The 14,640-nt window shown below is 38.0% G+C and overlaps 1 protein-coding gene across 1 annotated transcript in view; it reads right to left on the bottom strand.

The window, feature by feature from the left end:
- LOC309870212 (tenascin-like) overlaps positions 1 to 14,640 on the bottom strand; it is a gene marked incomplete at its 3' end in the record, with an annotated part of 61,593 nt that overhangs the window by 20,184 nt on the left and 26,769 nt on the right. Inside the window, exons 11-15 of the mRNA XM_082742416.1 lie at positions 14,186 to 14,316; positions 13,877 to 14,006; positions 12,097 to 12,247; positions 11,536 to 11,642; positions 1,238 to 1,335 (exon numbers count right to left, since the gene is read on the bottom strand). Of these exons, the coding sequence (XP_082598542.1) occupies positions 1,238 to 1,335; positions 11,536 to 11,642; positions 12,097 to 12,247; positions 13,877 to 14,006; positions 14,186 to 14,316 (617 nt within the window). The remainder of the gene's footprint in view (positions 1 to 1,237; positions 1,336 to 11,535; positions 11,643 to 12,096; positions 12,248 to 13,876; positions 14,007 to 14,185; positions 14,317 to 14,640) is intronic.

The raw sequence follows: 14,640 nt of genomic DNA on the forward strand, positions 1-14,640 counted from the left end.
AGGAATTTTATTGTTCTGGCTCCTTTTAGATTGCACTGATTCTATAAATTATTAAATTCTGTATTGTTTTTTATTTCTAGGAAACATCTTTTGCTATGTTTGCCATAAAGCTAATGATTGTTTTTATAACCTCTCCCCCACAAACCTGTGGGCACCATGTATTACACGATTTGGGACCTAGAAGCACAGTTAACTGGAACTGTACTAGGTGTCTAATGCAATTTGGAATAATCACAGTCCTCCCCATGGGAATTTAAGGAGAATCTGTCTCTCTGTGGCTGGTAACACACCATTTATACTCATAAGTTGTATACAGCACTCTTTCCCTCACCACATGGATTGCTTAGTGAAGAAAATTGGTCATTAGGGGGAAAAAAAAAAAAAAGCAAGCAGATGAGTAGAAGTAGACAAAAAAGAAAATAACCCGTGGATTCTCCACAGGCATAAAATACATTACAGGTCTTCCTAACACCCAGCTCTACCCTTTTCCTTGGTCTCCATGAAGCACTCTTGTATTAATGCGGTTTTTTTCTTTATTGCTTAAACTATGTCAGATTGTTTTCTATTATTTGTAACTCAAATTATCATCTCCTACTGCTATGAAAGTATGGAAAAGTTGTTTGCCCCCACAGAATACAAAGCAGTAGTGCTGTCTCTGGCAGCTTACTCTGTAAACCATACAATGTAGGATGCAGGGTGGATATATTAATGTGATGCTTGGTTACATTATTAATGACAAAAGACAACAAAAATGTACATGTTTACTACAAATAGCAAAAGATACAGTTAAAAAGTGGCTTCTCCATATATCTTATTCTCCCACTTTCTTGGCCACAAATCTCCACTCAACTAAATCGCTTGGATAAGGTTAAAAGGGAGCTTATGACACATCACCCAGCTTTAACAGCTCACATTTTTGTCTGGCCAGTGCTGTCACAGAAGCATTACTCCCCAGCACCATTGTCCCTTTATTCCCTTCTCTGTACTATGTGTGCACACGTCTACCTCTGTTGAAAACCGTAATCTTAAAGTATCAGCTTTGATTCATATTTGAACACTTGCCATGATAACCTTGTACTTTTAAAGCAGTAAATAGAAAATTTACTTTGGAGGAAAATCTTATGTTAAAAGTAGAAAAGTTTCCAAAATCATTACGCAAAAGAAAAGATAAAAACAAAGAGTGAAATAAAGATCCCACTAAACATCTATGTTGTATGATAGCAGCACTGTTATTTACCTGAAACTTTTCAAAGCCTCTTTGTGGAAGTTTCCAAGACAAATATATTGTGTTTTCTTTCTGGTGGTGGGTCATCAAATCTGATGGTGGGTCTGGATCTATGGGTAATGAAATAAGGGTAACAAAATAAGACACTGGAATAATATCTTTTAAAAAAATCTATACAGAAGTTATCAAACTCAACACTCAAAAAATCTAGATAAGAAATGGGCAGAAGACATGAACAGATATTTCTCCAAAGAAGACATACAGATGGCCAACAGACATATGAAAAATGCTCAACATCACTCAGGATCAGGAAAATACAAATCAAAACCACAATGAGATATCAGCTTATACTGGTCAGATGGCTATAACTAACAACTCAGAAAACAACTCTGGTGAGGCTGCAGAGAAAGTAGAACTCTTTTACACTATTGGTAGAAATGCAGACTGGTGCAGTCACTCTAAAAAACAGTGTGGCGTTTCCTCAAAAAGTTAAAAAATTAAAAAAAGAGCTACCTTATGATCCAGCAATTCTACTACTAGGTTTATCCAAAGGATATAAACACAGTGGTTTAAAGAGGCACCTGCACCCCAATATTGATTACAACATTTTCCTCAAGAGTCAAACCATGGAAAGAGCCCAGGTGTCCATAAACAGATGAATGGATAAAGATGTGCTACATATATGCAATGAAATATTACTCAGCCATCAAAAAGAACGAAATCTTGCCATTTACAATGATGTGGGTGGAACTAGAGGGTATTATGCTGAGTGAAATAAGTCATCCAAGAAAGACAAATACCATAGGAATTCACTCCTATGTGGAATTTAAGAAACAAAACAGAGGAACATAGGGGAAGAGAAGAAAAAATAAAATAAGATGAAAATAGAGAGGGATGCAAACCAAAAGAGATGTTGAACTCCAGGAAACAAACAGGGCTGCTTAAGGGAAGGCAGGTAGGGAGAAGGGTGATTGGGTGATGGGCATTAAGGAGGGTCATTGATATAATGAGCACTGGGTGTTACAGGCAATTGATGAATCACGTAATTCTATCCGTGAAACTAATAGTACAGTATATGTTGATGAAACTGAAAATAAATAAAAAACAAATAAAAATTAAAAAAAAAACTTGACTGTCACACTATGGAAGAGTCCTAGGATATAGAGGTTTTTCCAGTCCAATTTAGCACTATGTGATCTTATGTAAGTTATCTACCCTGAATCTCAGTCTCCCCAACTCTGCAATGGAAGGGAGAAAAGAATTTTCTAGAAAGCCTCTCCCTACAATAAAATCATATAAACTATGAATTTTACCATTTTTCTCACAGCAGAATTCATTATGAAGTTATTACAATTGGGATTTTTAACTTACAATTTTTTTTTTACTTTTTTATTTTTTATATACATATATTTTTATCCCCAGGGGTACAGGTCTGTGAATCACCAGGTTTACACACTTCACAGCACTCACCAAAGCACATACCCTCCCCAATGTCCAAAATCCCACCCCCTTCTCCCAAACGCCCTCCACCCAGCAACCCTCAGTTTGTTTTGTGAGATTAAGAGTCACTTATGGTTTGTCTCCCTCCCAATCCCATCTTGTTTCATTTGTTCTTCTCCTACCCACTTAAGCCCCCATGTTGCATCACCATTTCCTCATATCAGGGAGATCATATGATAGTTGTCTTTCTCTGCTTGACTTATTTCGCTAAGCATGATACGCCCCAGTTCCATCCATGTTGTCGCAAATGGCAAGATTTCATTTCTTTTGATGGCTGCATAGTATTCCATTGTGTATATATACCACATCTTCTTGATCCATTCATCTGTTGATGGACATCTAGGTTCTTTCCATAGTTTGGCTATTGTGGACATTGCTGCTATAAACATTCGGGTGCATGTGCCCCTTTGGATCACTACGTTTGTATCTTTAGGGTAAATACCCAGTAGTGCAATTGCTGGGTCATAGGGCAGTTCTATTTTCAACATTTTGAGGAACCTCCATGCTGTTTTCCAGAGTGGCTGCACCAGCTTGCATTCCCACCAACAGTGTAGGAGGGCTCCCCTTTCTCCGCATCCTGGCCAGCATCTGTCATTTCCTGACTTGTTGATTTTAGCCAATCTGACTGGTGTGAGGTGATATCTCATTGTGGTTTTGATTTGTATTTCCCTGATGCCGAGTGATATGGAGCACTTTTTCATGTGTCTGTTGGCCATCTGGATGTCTTCTTTGCAGAAATGTCTGTTCATGTCCTCTGCTCATTTCTTGATTGGATTATTTGTTCTTTGGGTGTTGAGTTTGCTAAGTTCTTTATAGATTCTGGACACTAGTTCTTTATCTGATATGTCGTTTGCAAATATCTTCTCCCATTCTGTCAGTTGTCTTTTGGTTTTGTTAACTGTTTCCTTTGCTGTGCAAAAGCTTTTGATCTTGATGAAATCCCAATAGTTCATTTTTGCCCTTGCTTCCCTTGCCTTTGGCGTTGTTCCTAGGAAGATGTTGCTGTGGCTGAGGTCGAAGAGGTTGCTGCCTGTGTTCTCCTCAAGGATTTTGATGGATTCCTTTCGCACATTGAGGTCCTTTATCCATTTTGAGTCTATTTTTGTGTGTGGTGTAAGGAAATGGTCCAATTTCATTTTTCTGCATGTGGCTGTCCAATTTTCCCAGCACCATTTATTGAAGAGGCTGTCTTTTTTCCATTGGACATTCTTTCTTGCTTTGTCGAAGATTAGTTGACTGTAGAGTTGAGGGTCTATTTCTGGGCTCTCTATTCTGTTCCATTGATCTATGTGTCTGTTTTTGTGCCAGTACCATGCTGTCTTGATGATGACAGCTTTATAATAGAGCTTGAAGTCTGGAATTGTGATGCCACCAATGTTGGCTTTCTTTTTCAATATCCCTTTGGCTATTCGAGGTCTTTTCTGGTTCCATATAAATTTTAGCATTATTTGTTCCATTTCTTTGAAAAAGATGGATGGTACTTTGATAGGAATTGCATTAAATGTGTAGATTGCTTTAGGTAGCATAGACATTTTCACAATATATATTCTTCCAATCCAGGAGCATGGAACATTTCTCCATTTCTTTGTGTCCTCCTCAATTTCTTTCATGAGTACTTTATAGTTTTCTGAGTATAGATTCTGTGCCTCTTTGGTTAGGTTTATTCCCAGGTATCTTATGGTTTTGGGTGCAATTGTAAATGTGATTGACTCCTTAATTTCTCTTTCTTCTGTCTTGCTGTTGGTGTAGAGAAATGCAACTGATTTCTGTGCATTGATTTTATATCCTGACACTTTACTGAATTCCTGTATAAGTTCTAGCAGTTTTGGAGTGGAGTCTTTTGGGTTTTCCACATATAGTATCATATCATCTGCGAAGAGTGATAATTTGACTTCTTCTTTGCCGACTTAGATGCCTTTAATTTCCTTTTGTTTTCTGATTGCTGAGGCTAGGACTTCTAGTACTATGTTGAATAGCAGTGGTGATAATGGACATCCCTGCCGTGTTCCTGACCTTAGCAGAAAAGCTTTCAGTTTTTCTCCATTGAGAATGATATTTGTGGTGGGTTTTTCATAGATGGCTTTGATGATATTGAGGTATGTGCCCTCTATCCCTACACTTTGAAGAGTTTAGATCAGGAAGGGATGCTGTACTTTGTCAAATGCTTTTTCAGCATCTATTGAGAGTATCATATGGTTCTTGTTCTTTCTTTTATTGATGTGTTGTATCACATTGACTGATTTGCGGATGTTGAACCAACCTTGCAGCCCTGGAATAAATCCAACTCGGTCATGGTGAATAATCTTTTTAATGTACTGTTGAATCCTATTGGCTAGTATTTTGTTGAGTATTTTCACATCTGTGTTCATCAAGGATATTGGTCTATAGCTCTCTTTTTTGATGGGATCCTTGTCTGGTTTTTGGATCAAGGTGATGCTGGCCTCATAAAATGAGTTTGGAAGTTTTCCTTCCATTTCTATTTTTTGGAACAGTTTCAGGAGAATAGGAATTAGTTCTTCTTTAAATGTTTCGTAGAATTCCCCCGGGAAGCCGTCTGGCCCTGGGCTTTTGATTGTTTGGAGATTTTGAATGACTGTTTCAATCTCCTTACTGGTTATGGGTCTGTTCAGGCTTTCTATTTCTTCCTGGTTCAGTTGTGGTAGTTTATATGTTTCTAGGAATGCATCCATTTCTTCCAGGTTGTCAAATTTATTGCCGTAGAGTTGCTCATAGGATGTTCTTATAATAGTTTGTATTTCTTTGGTGTTAGTTGTGATCTCCTCTTTCATTCATGATTTATTTATTTGGGTCCTTTCTCTTTTCTTGTTGATAAGTCGGGCCAGGGGTTTATCAATTTTATTAATTCTTTCAAAGAACCAGCTCCTAGTTTTGTTGATTTGTTCTATTGTTTTTTTGGTTTCTATTTCATTGATTTCTGCTCTGATCTTAATGATTTCTCTTCTCCTGCTGGGCTTAGGGTTTCTTTCTTGTTCTTTCTCCAGCTCCTTTAGGTGTAGGGTTAGGTTGTGTACCTGAGACCTTTCTTGTTTCTTGAGAAAGGCTTGTACCGCTATATATTTTCCTCTCAGGAATGCCTTTGTTGTGTCCCACAGATTTTGAACCATTGTATTTTCATTATCATTTGTTTCCATGATTTTTTTCAATTCTTCTTTAATTTCCCGGTTGACCCATTCATTCTTTAGAAGGATGCTGTTTAGTCTCCATGTATTTGGGTTCTTTCCAAACTTCCTTCTGTGGTTGAGTTCTAGCTTTAGAGCATTGTGGTCTGAAAATATGCAGGGAATGATCCCAATATTTTGATACCAGTTGAGTCCTGATTTAGGACTGAGGATGTGATCTATTCTGGAGAATGTTCCATGTGCACTAGAGAAGAATGTGTATTCTGTTGCTTTGGGATGAAATGTTCTGAATATATCTGTGATGTCCATCTGGTCCAGTGTGTTGTTTAAGGCCTTTATTTCCTTGCTGAGCTTTTGCTTGGATGATCTGTCCATTTCAGTAAGAGGAGTGTTAACGTCCCCTACTATTATTGTATTATTGTTTATGTGTTTCTTTGTTTTTGTTATTAATTGGTTTATATTTGGCTGCTCCCACGTTGGGGGCATAGATATTTAAAATTGTTAAATCTTCTTGTTGGACAGACCCTTTGAGTATGATATAGTGTCCTTCCTCATCTCTTATTATAGTCTTTGGCTTAAAATCTAATTGATCTGATATAAGGATTGCCACCCCTGCTTTCCTCTGATGTCCATTAGCATGGTAAATTCTTTTCCACCCCCTCACTTTAAATCTGGAGGTGTCTTTGGGCTTAAAATGAGTTTCTTGGAGGCAACACATAGATGGGTTTTGTTTTTTTATCCATTCTGATACCCTGTATCTTTTGACAGGGGCATTTAGCCCATTAACATTCAGGGTAACATTGAGAGATATGAATTTAGTGCCATTGTATTGCCTGTAAGGTGACTGTTACTGTATATGGTCTCTGTTCCTTTCTGATCTACCACTTGTAGGCTCTCTCTTTGCTTAAAGTACCCCTTTCAAGATTTCCTGTAGAGCTGGTTTGGTGTTTGCAAATTCTTTCAGTTTTTGTTTGTCCTGGAAGCTTTTAATCTCTCTTTCTATTTTCAATGATAGCCTAGCTGGATATAGTATTCTTTGCTGCATGTTTTTCTCGTTTAGTGCTCTGAAAATATCATGCCAGCTCTTTCTGGCCTGCCAGGTCTCTGTGGATAAGTCAGCTGCCAATCTAATATTTTTACCATTGTATGTTACAGACTTCTTTTCCCGGGCTGCTTTCAGGATTTTCTCTTTGTCACTGAGACTTGTAAATTTTACTATTAGGTGACGGGGTGTGGGCCTATTCTTATTGATTTTGAGGGGCGTTCTCTGAACCTCCTGAATTTTGATGCTTGTTCCCTTTGCCATATTGGGGAAATTCTCCCCAATAATTCTCTCAGGTATACCTTCTGCTCCCCTCTCTCTTTCTTCTTCTTCTGGAATCCCAATTATTCTAATGTTGTTTCATCTTATGGTATCACTTATCTCTCGAATTCTCCCCTTGTGGTCCAGTAGCTGTTTGTCCCTCTTTTGCTCAGCTTCTTTATTCTCTGTCCTTTGGTCTTCTATATCACTAATTCTTTCTTCTGCCTCATTTATCCTAGCAGTGAGAGCCTCCATTTTTGATTGCACCTCATTAATAGCTTTTTTAATTTCCACTTGGTTAGATTTTAGTTCTTTTATTTCTCCAGAAAGGGCTTTTATATCTCTTAAGAGGGTTTCTCTAATATCTTCCATGCCTTTTTCGAGCCCGGCTAGAACCTTGAGAATTGTCATTCTGAACTCTAGATCTGACATATTACCAATGTCTGTATTGATTAGGTCCCTAGCCTTTGGTACTGCCTCTTGTTCTTTTTTTTGTGTTGAATTTTTCCGTCTTGTCATTTTGTCCAGATAAGAGTATATGAAGGAGCAAGTAAAATACTAAAAGGGTGGCAACAACCCCAGGAAAATATGCTTTAACCAAATTAGAAGAAATCCCAAATCGTGAGGGGCGAGAAAGGGGATAAAATGAGGTTCAAAAAGGAATAAAGAAAAAAAAAGAAAAAAGAAAAAAAAAGAAAAGAATTTTAAAAAAAGAAAACAAATAAAAATATAAAAAAGAATATATATATATATATATTAGATAAACTAGTTTAAAAATGTTAAAAAAGAAAAAGGTAAAAGTTAAAAAATAAATTTAACCAGAAGGCGAGAAAAAAAACAAAAAATGAAAAAAAAAATCAAATTAACTGCAAGACTAAAAAAATCACAGGGAAAAAGCCATGAGTTCCGTGCTTTGCTTTCTCCTCCTCTGGAATTCTGCTGCTCTCCTTGGTATTGAAACCGCACTCCTCAGTAGGTGAACTTGGTCTTGGCTGGATTTCTTGTTGATCTTCTGGGGGAGGGGCCTGTTGTAGTGATTCTCAAGTGTCTTTGCCCCAGGCGGAATTGCACCGCCCTTATCAGGAGCCGGGGTGAGTAATCAGCTTGGGTTTGCTTTTAGGAACTTTTGTTCCCTGAGTGCTTTCCGTAGAGTTCCGGAGGACGGGAATACAAATGGCAGCCTCCTGGTCTCAGGCCCGGAGGAGCTGAGAGCCCAGGGCCCCACTCCTCAGTGCACCCTCAGAGAACAGCGCCCAGTTACTCCCGTCTGCCTGACCTCCGGCCGCACTCCGAGCTCACCGAGCCTGCGACCGGTTCAAGGTAACACCGAGCTGCGAGCTTACTGTCGGCTCTGTCTCTGCAGCCGGCTTTCCCGTTCCAATACCCGCAAGCTCTGCGACACTCAGACACCCCTGATCCTTCTGTGACCCTGCGGGACCTGAGGCCACGCTGACCCCGCGTGGGCTTCTCTCTGGTTTAGCCTCTGGAGTGATGTCCCTCAGCGGAACAGACGTTTAAAAGTCCTGATTTTGTGCGCGGTTGCTCCGCCGCTTGCCGGGAGCCGGCCCCTCCCCCCGGGGTCTATCTTCCCGTCGCTTTGGATTCACTTCTCCGCCGGTCCTACCTTTCAGAAAGTGGTTGTTTTTCTGTTTCCAGAATTGCTGTTCTTCTTCTCTTCGATCTGCCAGTGGATTTTCAGGTGTTTGCAATCTTTAGATAAGCTATCTAGCTGATCTCTGCTAGCTGAAGTAGTCTCAGCCTGCTACTTCTCCGCCATCTTGACTCCTCCCCCCCTTTAACTTACAATTTTACACACTGCATGAAGAGACTGATCTATCTCCCTTGTCTTAAGTTCACAAACTCCTTTTCCCTTTAAATGCTGTATCTGAGAATGTTCTTGAATCTTATCCTTCAAATTGGTAACATGACTCTATTTCTAATTTATATTAAAAACTGACATATTGCATTGCTTTCTTTAACTCAGGGAAACAAAACATTAATATTTTATTGGAATGATTTCATCCCTAAAATTCAAATTTTGCATAAGATTTTTTGTGCCCACTTACATATTGATTTAAGTTTATTAGAATTCAGCTCAGTGATAGATTTAAACCTGAGTCACTGAATCACCATCTTTTTCATTTTATTTTTCTGTGATGCATATTCCCTCCTAACTGGAATTAATTTATTTTACCTCAAAATTTTCATAATATATTTTAGCTCTATTTTATAATTTATTAATATCCCACCTACTTCAAATGGAGTTGAGGTGGCTTCCAGAAAAGAGAGGTACAGAAAGATTAAAAAAATCATTAACATACAGTAGAAGATAAGAGTCAAATCTCTTAGCTTATCTTATCAAGGAAAAGAGTTGCCTTGTCTTGGAAAACACAGCCAAAACAACATCATGAAATATGAAAGTATTATTAAACCCAGAGTAGAGATGAAGATCTTGAGGTTCAAACAGAATCAGGATTTGTACAAAGTCACAGAGCCAAGAGTGGGTAGGTAGTATCCTTCCTTGACAGATATAGTGGCCTTCCTTGTGAAGCACAGTTGTTACAAGGGCAAAATTTTATGTTAGGGAAACCAAGTTCAAATCTTTGTTATCTTGTATAAGCTACTAGAATTCTCCAAGCCTCAGTTTCCTCACTTAGAAAAAAATGTAAAAATATGCATCTCATTATGATCGATAGAATAGAAGTTGTCATTCAGGGGCGCCTGGGTGGCTCAGTGGGTTAAGCCCCTGCCTTCGGCTTAGGTCATGATCTCAGGGTCCTGGAATCGAGCCCCGCATTGGGCTCTCTGCTCGGCTGGGAGCCTGCTTCCCTTCCTCTCTCTCTGCCTACTTGTGATCTCTGTCTGTCGGATAAATAAATAAAATCTTAAAAAAAAAAAAAATAGAAGTTGTCATTCAGAATTAAGTGATATAAAGGATAGAAAATCCTGAGCAGTCTCTGACACACAACAAGCACTCAATTTGATGATGACAATGAGGGTGAAGGTGGCAGTGATAATGGCACAGCTCAGATCAAAGCAGCAAAGAAACTTGCACTGACAAATTTTTTTTTTAAGATTTTATTTATTTATTTGACAGACAGATCACAAGTAGGCAGAGAGGCAGGCAGAGAGAGAGGAGGAAGCAGGCTCCCTGCTGAGCAGAAAGTCCGATGCGGGGCTTGATCCCAGGATCCTGAGATCATGACCTAAGCCACCCAGACACCCCACAAAAAAAATTTTTTTTAATAAAACTTATCCAAATGAAACTGTTTCTCATCTATTTCTGATATTTCTTAGGATGGTCTTTGTGAGAGGCTGCAAAGTTCCTATCAGTTTTGGAGTTAGTTAACTGGGTTAAAAATCTCACCTTCCATGATGAGTAATGAACACCTCTGAGCCTTAACCTACATTTGAGGTAGCCTAGGCAGATTCAATATGGTGACTTAAGCACATAATACCATGCTGGTAAATTGTAACAGCTCAGATGTTTTAGTGTCTTTTCCAGGAATTGACCTGGCTGTTGCTCATCTTCCTGTGCTTTCTATTCCTCCACACTGCAAATTCTGAGAGTAAGCCCCTTCTCACACTGATAGGGCACTGGTACCTGAGCACAGGTGCATGTGGCTGGGCCCCACATGGGAAAGGGCTTTTTGGAACACTGCATATGTTCGGGACGAGCTTACGTGAAAGTGATGCTAATAAGATCAAAAGAGGCAAACTGAACCCAAATAATGCAATTAAAAAGACAGTGCTAGGGCGCCTGGGGGGGTGGCTCAGTCAGTGAAGTATCTGCCTTCAGCTCAGGTCATGACTCCAGGATCTTGGGACAGAGTCCCATGTTGGGCTGCCTGCTCAGCATGTCCCTCTTCCTCTACCACTTCCCCTGCTTGTGCTCTCTATCAAATAAATAAATAAAATCTTTAAATAAATAAATAAATAAATAACAGTGCCATTTATTTGTTCATACTCTAAGTTTTGTTTTGTGCTTCATAAAATGTTAAATACAGTCAAAATATTAGAAAAATATTATTTCGTGACAATAACAGCTTGAGGTTTAGAGTACTTTGCACTTGCACAAAGAGCTTTGCGCTTGGATCTTAGTAACAAGATTTTGTACCTAGGCAGGAATAATTATTCTCATTTTCTAAGTGAAAACTTAATAGTTTTGCCCAAGGTCACATAACTAATAAGCGGTGGAGGCAGGAATATAACTCAGGCGTTCTCCGAATAAATGCAGTGCTCCTTTTCTTCAAGCATGCCATAAACCACTTCCATTTTCATTCATTTTTAATTAGATATTGGCTTAAACACAATCATTTCCATTATTTTTTCCCATGAAAAGTCAATTAAATATAAAATAAACTTACAAGTGCTAATCACGAGGACAGTAGGATGGCTTCTCTTCAGTCCCTTGGTAGTTACAATGCTAATTAAAAAGTCAGTCCCTGAAGACAAGCTATTAAATGTGAAGGTCCTACACATTTAAAAAAAATCAAGTATTAAAACGTTTCGCTCAGAAACATTTGGAAAACTCCCATTTTTTCATACTGTCTACAGAAAGGATTTTATGTTAAAGTCTTATAGTATTTTTACTGCCTCTCATGAAAATAATCTGCTATGCTTAAGCACAAATGTTAATGAGAAACCATAGCTGCTTACACAGAGTAATTCATTTAAGTCGAAAACTGTGTATTATATATATAAGCATGAGCCATCCTGAATTGGTTTATAATTATTTATTTGCAGAAAGGATTTGTTACTGTACATCTGATTCAGGTATTCTAATCACACTATAGTCCAAAAAGTTGTCTTACGTTCTTCTAATTTGTTTATATTAAGCCACTAATATAGCTTTTCAAAAATATATATAAAATGTTAATCTCGTGTTCCATGTAATGTAACACAATTTCTCTTCGATATTTTCATACCTTTCTGTGGAAGGCAGGATTTCCTCTTTCATTAAGCATTCGCTGGATATTGAAATAATGTATCCATCCAGAAGACTTCTAGCTGAAGGCCAGCTAACAGTTATTGCATTGGAGTTTCTACTGTGGTTCATAAATTCAACGGCACTCGGGGCTATATCATTAAAACGTACACATAAAATAACATTTTCTACCACACAAAGCACCTGCTCTAAAACAGCCTTGAAACACTCCCAAGATTTGTTTTACTTCCTGTAAACTCTGAGGGTAAGCAAGATAGTCCTTTTATTCTTCCTGGTACATATGAAAAGTTAAAAGTCAAAAAAGAGAAACAAACAAACAGCAAGTATCATTTTAAACTTTAAAATGGAGCCAATATATATTATTGTAGTACTGCAGCCAACATTTCCCTTGCCTCAAAATGTAGGGAGAGATTATATCTTGGTTCTGGGCAACCATTAAAAAGGAGCAGAAAATGCCATCCCAAAATATTCCTCTTTGCCATAAGGATTATTTCAAGCTGGTTATTTTTAATAAACAGCAGATACAGGAGAAACTCTGAAAACTGAGTAAAAGCTACCCTTTTTAAGAGACACATTTATAAGGGAAATCTCCATTCATAACAGTGTCTTTCTCTACTAGAGAGAGAAGCCTGACTAAATCTCTTAGAAACTCTTAACAATGGAGAAGACAGACCTAAATCTCCATAACAACCTTACATTTGTTTTCTGTGCTTTTCCTGGTAGCCTCCCATAACTGGCTCTCTTACCCCTTCAATATTTTCTTTTGTCTTTAGCTGGAGATGATATTTAAGGTGGTTGTTTAGACCATTTAGGAAGTTTCTCAGATTCCTTGGGTCTCTTCTACATAAGCAGGAAGTATACTTGTTATTAAATTTCTGTTTATTTCTCTCTGTTGATCTGTCTTAGAGGAGTTGGTGGGGGTGGCGGGGTGGTGTTGGGTCTCAGTCAAGGACATAGAAGGGCAGAGAAAAAATTATTTTTCTTCCCAACCCCATGAATCTCAGGAATATTTAATGATTTTTCGGACTCATTCTAATTAAATACCAAATAGTGACAAGGTTAATCAGCAGGAAAGTTCATTGCAATCTAAACATGAAATGCTTCCCTTCCTTCCTAAGGAAAAAAAGTTAAACGAAATAGTGTATAATATGTATTTTGTTTTGTCTCTAAAATTCTTCCATGTATAAGAAAGGAACAAAACTGCCAAGATATTCTCTCCCAATTCCATTCTGTATTAATACAGTAAAGGAATACCAGATATGACCAGTTTCTAAACACATAGATCAATGTTCCCATAACATCAGTGTCAAGAGTCACTAAAATAGCTATTTTAGTAGGATAGTTGAAAATGTTACTTCATCTAGATATGAAAATGCATACATTTTACATACATCCTTCCCAATCGTCTTTTATTTCATATGACTAGCTTAGAATAATCACCATCTGCCATGGAGAGTAAATTGCTAACACTGGGGAAATGTCACTTCATTGCCTGCTTAACTGAACAATGAAGGAATTGGATCACAAATGGAAAATCTGGTCAGACCCCAGGCAACTAGTCACACTACTGCCTGGCAATACATATACAAGAGAGGTTATTCTAACCCATATAAAGGGAAACAGAAAGAGGGACAAGAGATGACAACTGTCTGTCCATAAAGAAAATACGGGAAGAACAAACTATTTTCTAAATCTTCCCTAAAGAATGAAACAAATAACTGAACACGGAATAATACCTAAAGTGCTTACGCAGGCTGTACCTGTTTGTATTTCTTTGACATTAGGAGGGCTGTCTTTAAAACCTCCCCTTTCAGGGTGAATTGAGAAGGCGTACACTGTGGTGGGATCCAGGTGGGAGAACGTAGCTGCTTCTTGAACTACCTTCTGGACCTATCCATCCAAAAGAATAAATTAGCAAGTGTTCATTTAAAAAATGTTCCACAATTCAGCACAACCAAATAAGCATGGGAGTTATTTAATTTCACTACCATGTAATGTAAGAACACAGTAATATTGGGTTCAGCATGAAAGATTCGAGTTAATGCCTCCAAGAGCCACCTGTAACGTACCATGAGAGCAGCAGTACAGTTCAGGCATGTGATTTCATAATGCTGGAAATTCCCATCAACTCGATTCCAGAGAATCTCTATGGAAGAGTCTGTCACTTTGCCCTTGTGGATATCTGATGGCGATTCCAGACCTACCCAAAACACACAACACATTTAAATTCAATTTATATGTTTTCTAACTGGGTTTTTCTTTTAATTTATCCCTGTAAAGGGGGAAAAAACATAATTTCGGGTAAAGAATAAAGTTTATTAATCAACCACCTTTATATCCTAATTTAAAGTATTGTTTATATATCAAATGACAGTTTATCAAATATAATAATCAGTGGCAATACTCAGAGTCATTGAAAACACTGTAACAAGCAGCTGATTTTGGTTTTGCCACAAAAACTACATAACAGGAAATTCACAGTGCAAATTGCATGATATCCAAAAGAAAAAAAAGAGATTAAAGC

This window comes from Mustela nivalis (assembly GCF_964662115.1).
Source record: "Mustela nivalis genome assembly, chromosome: 7".
Taxonomy (NCBI): domain Eukaryota; kingdom Metazoa; phylum Chordata; class Mammalia; order Carnivora; family Mustelidae; genus Mustela; species Mustela nivalis.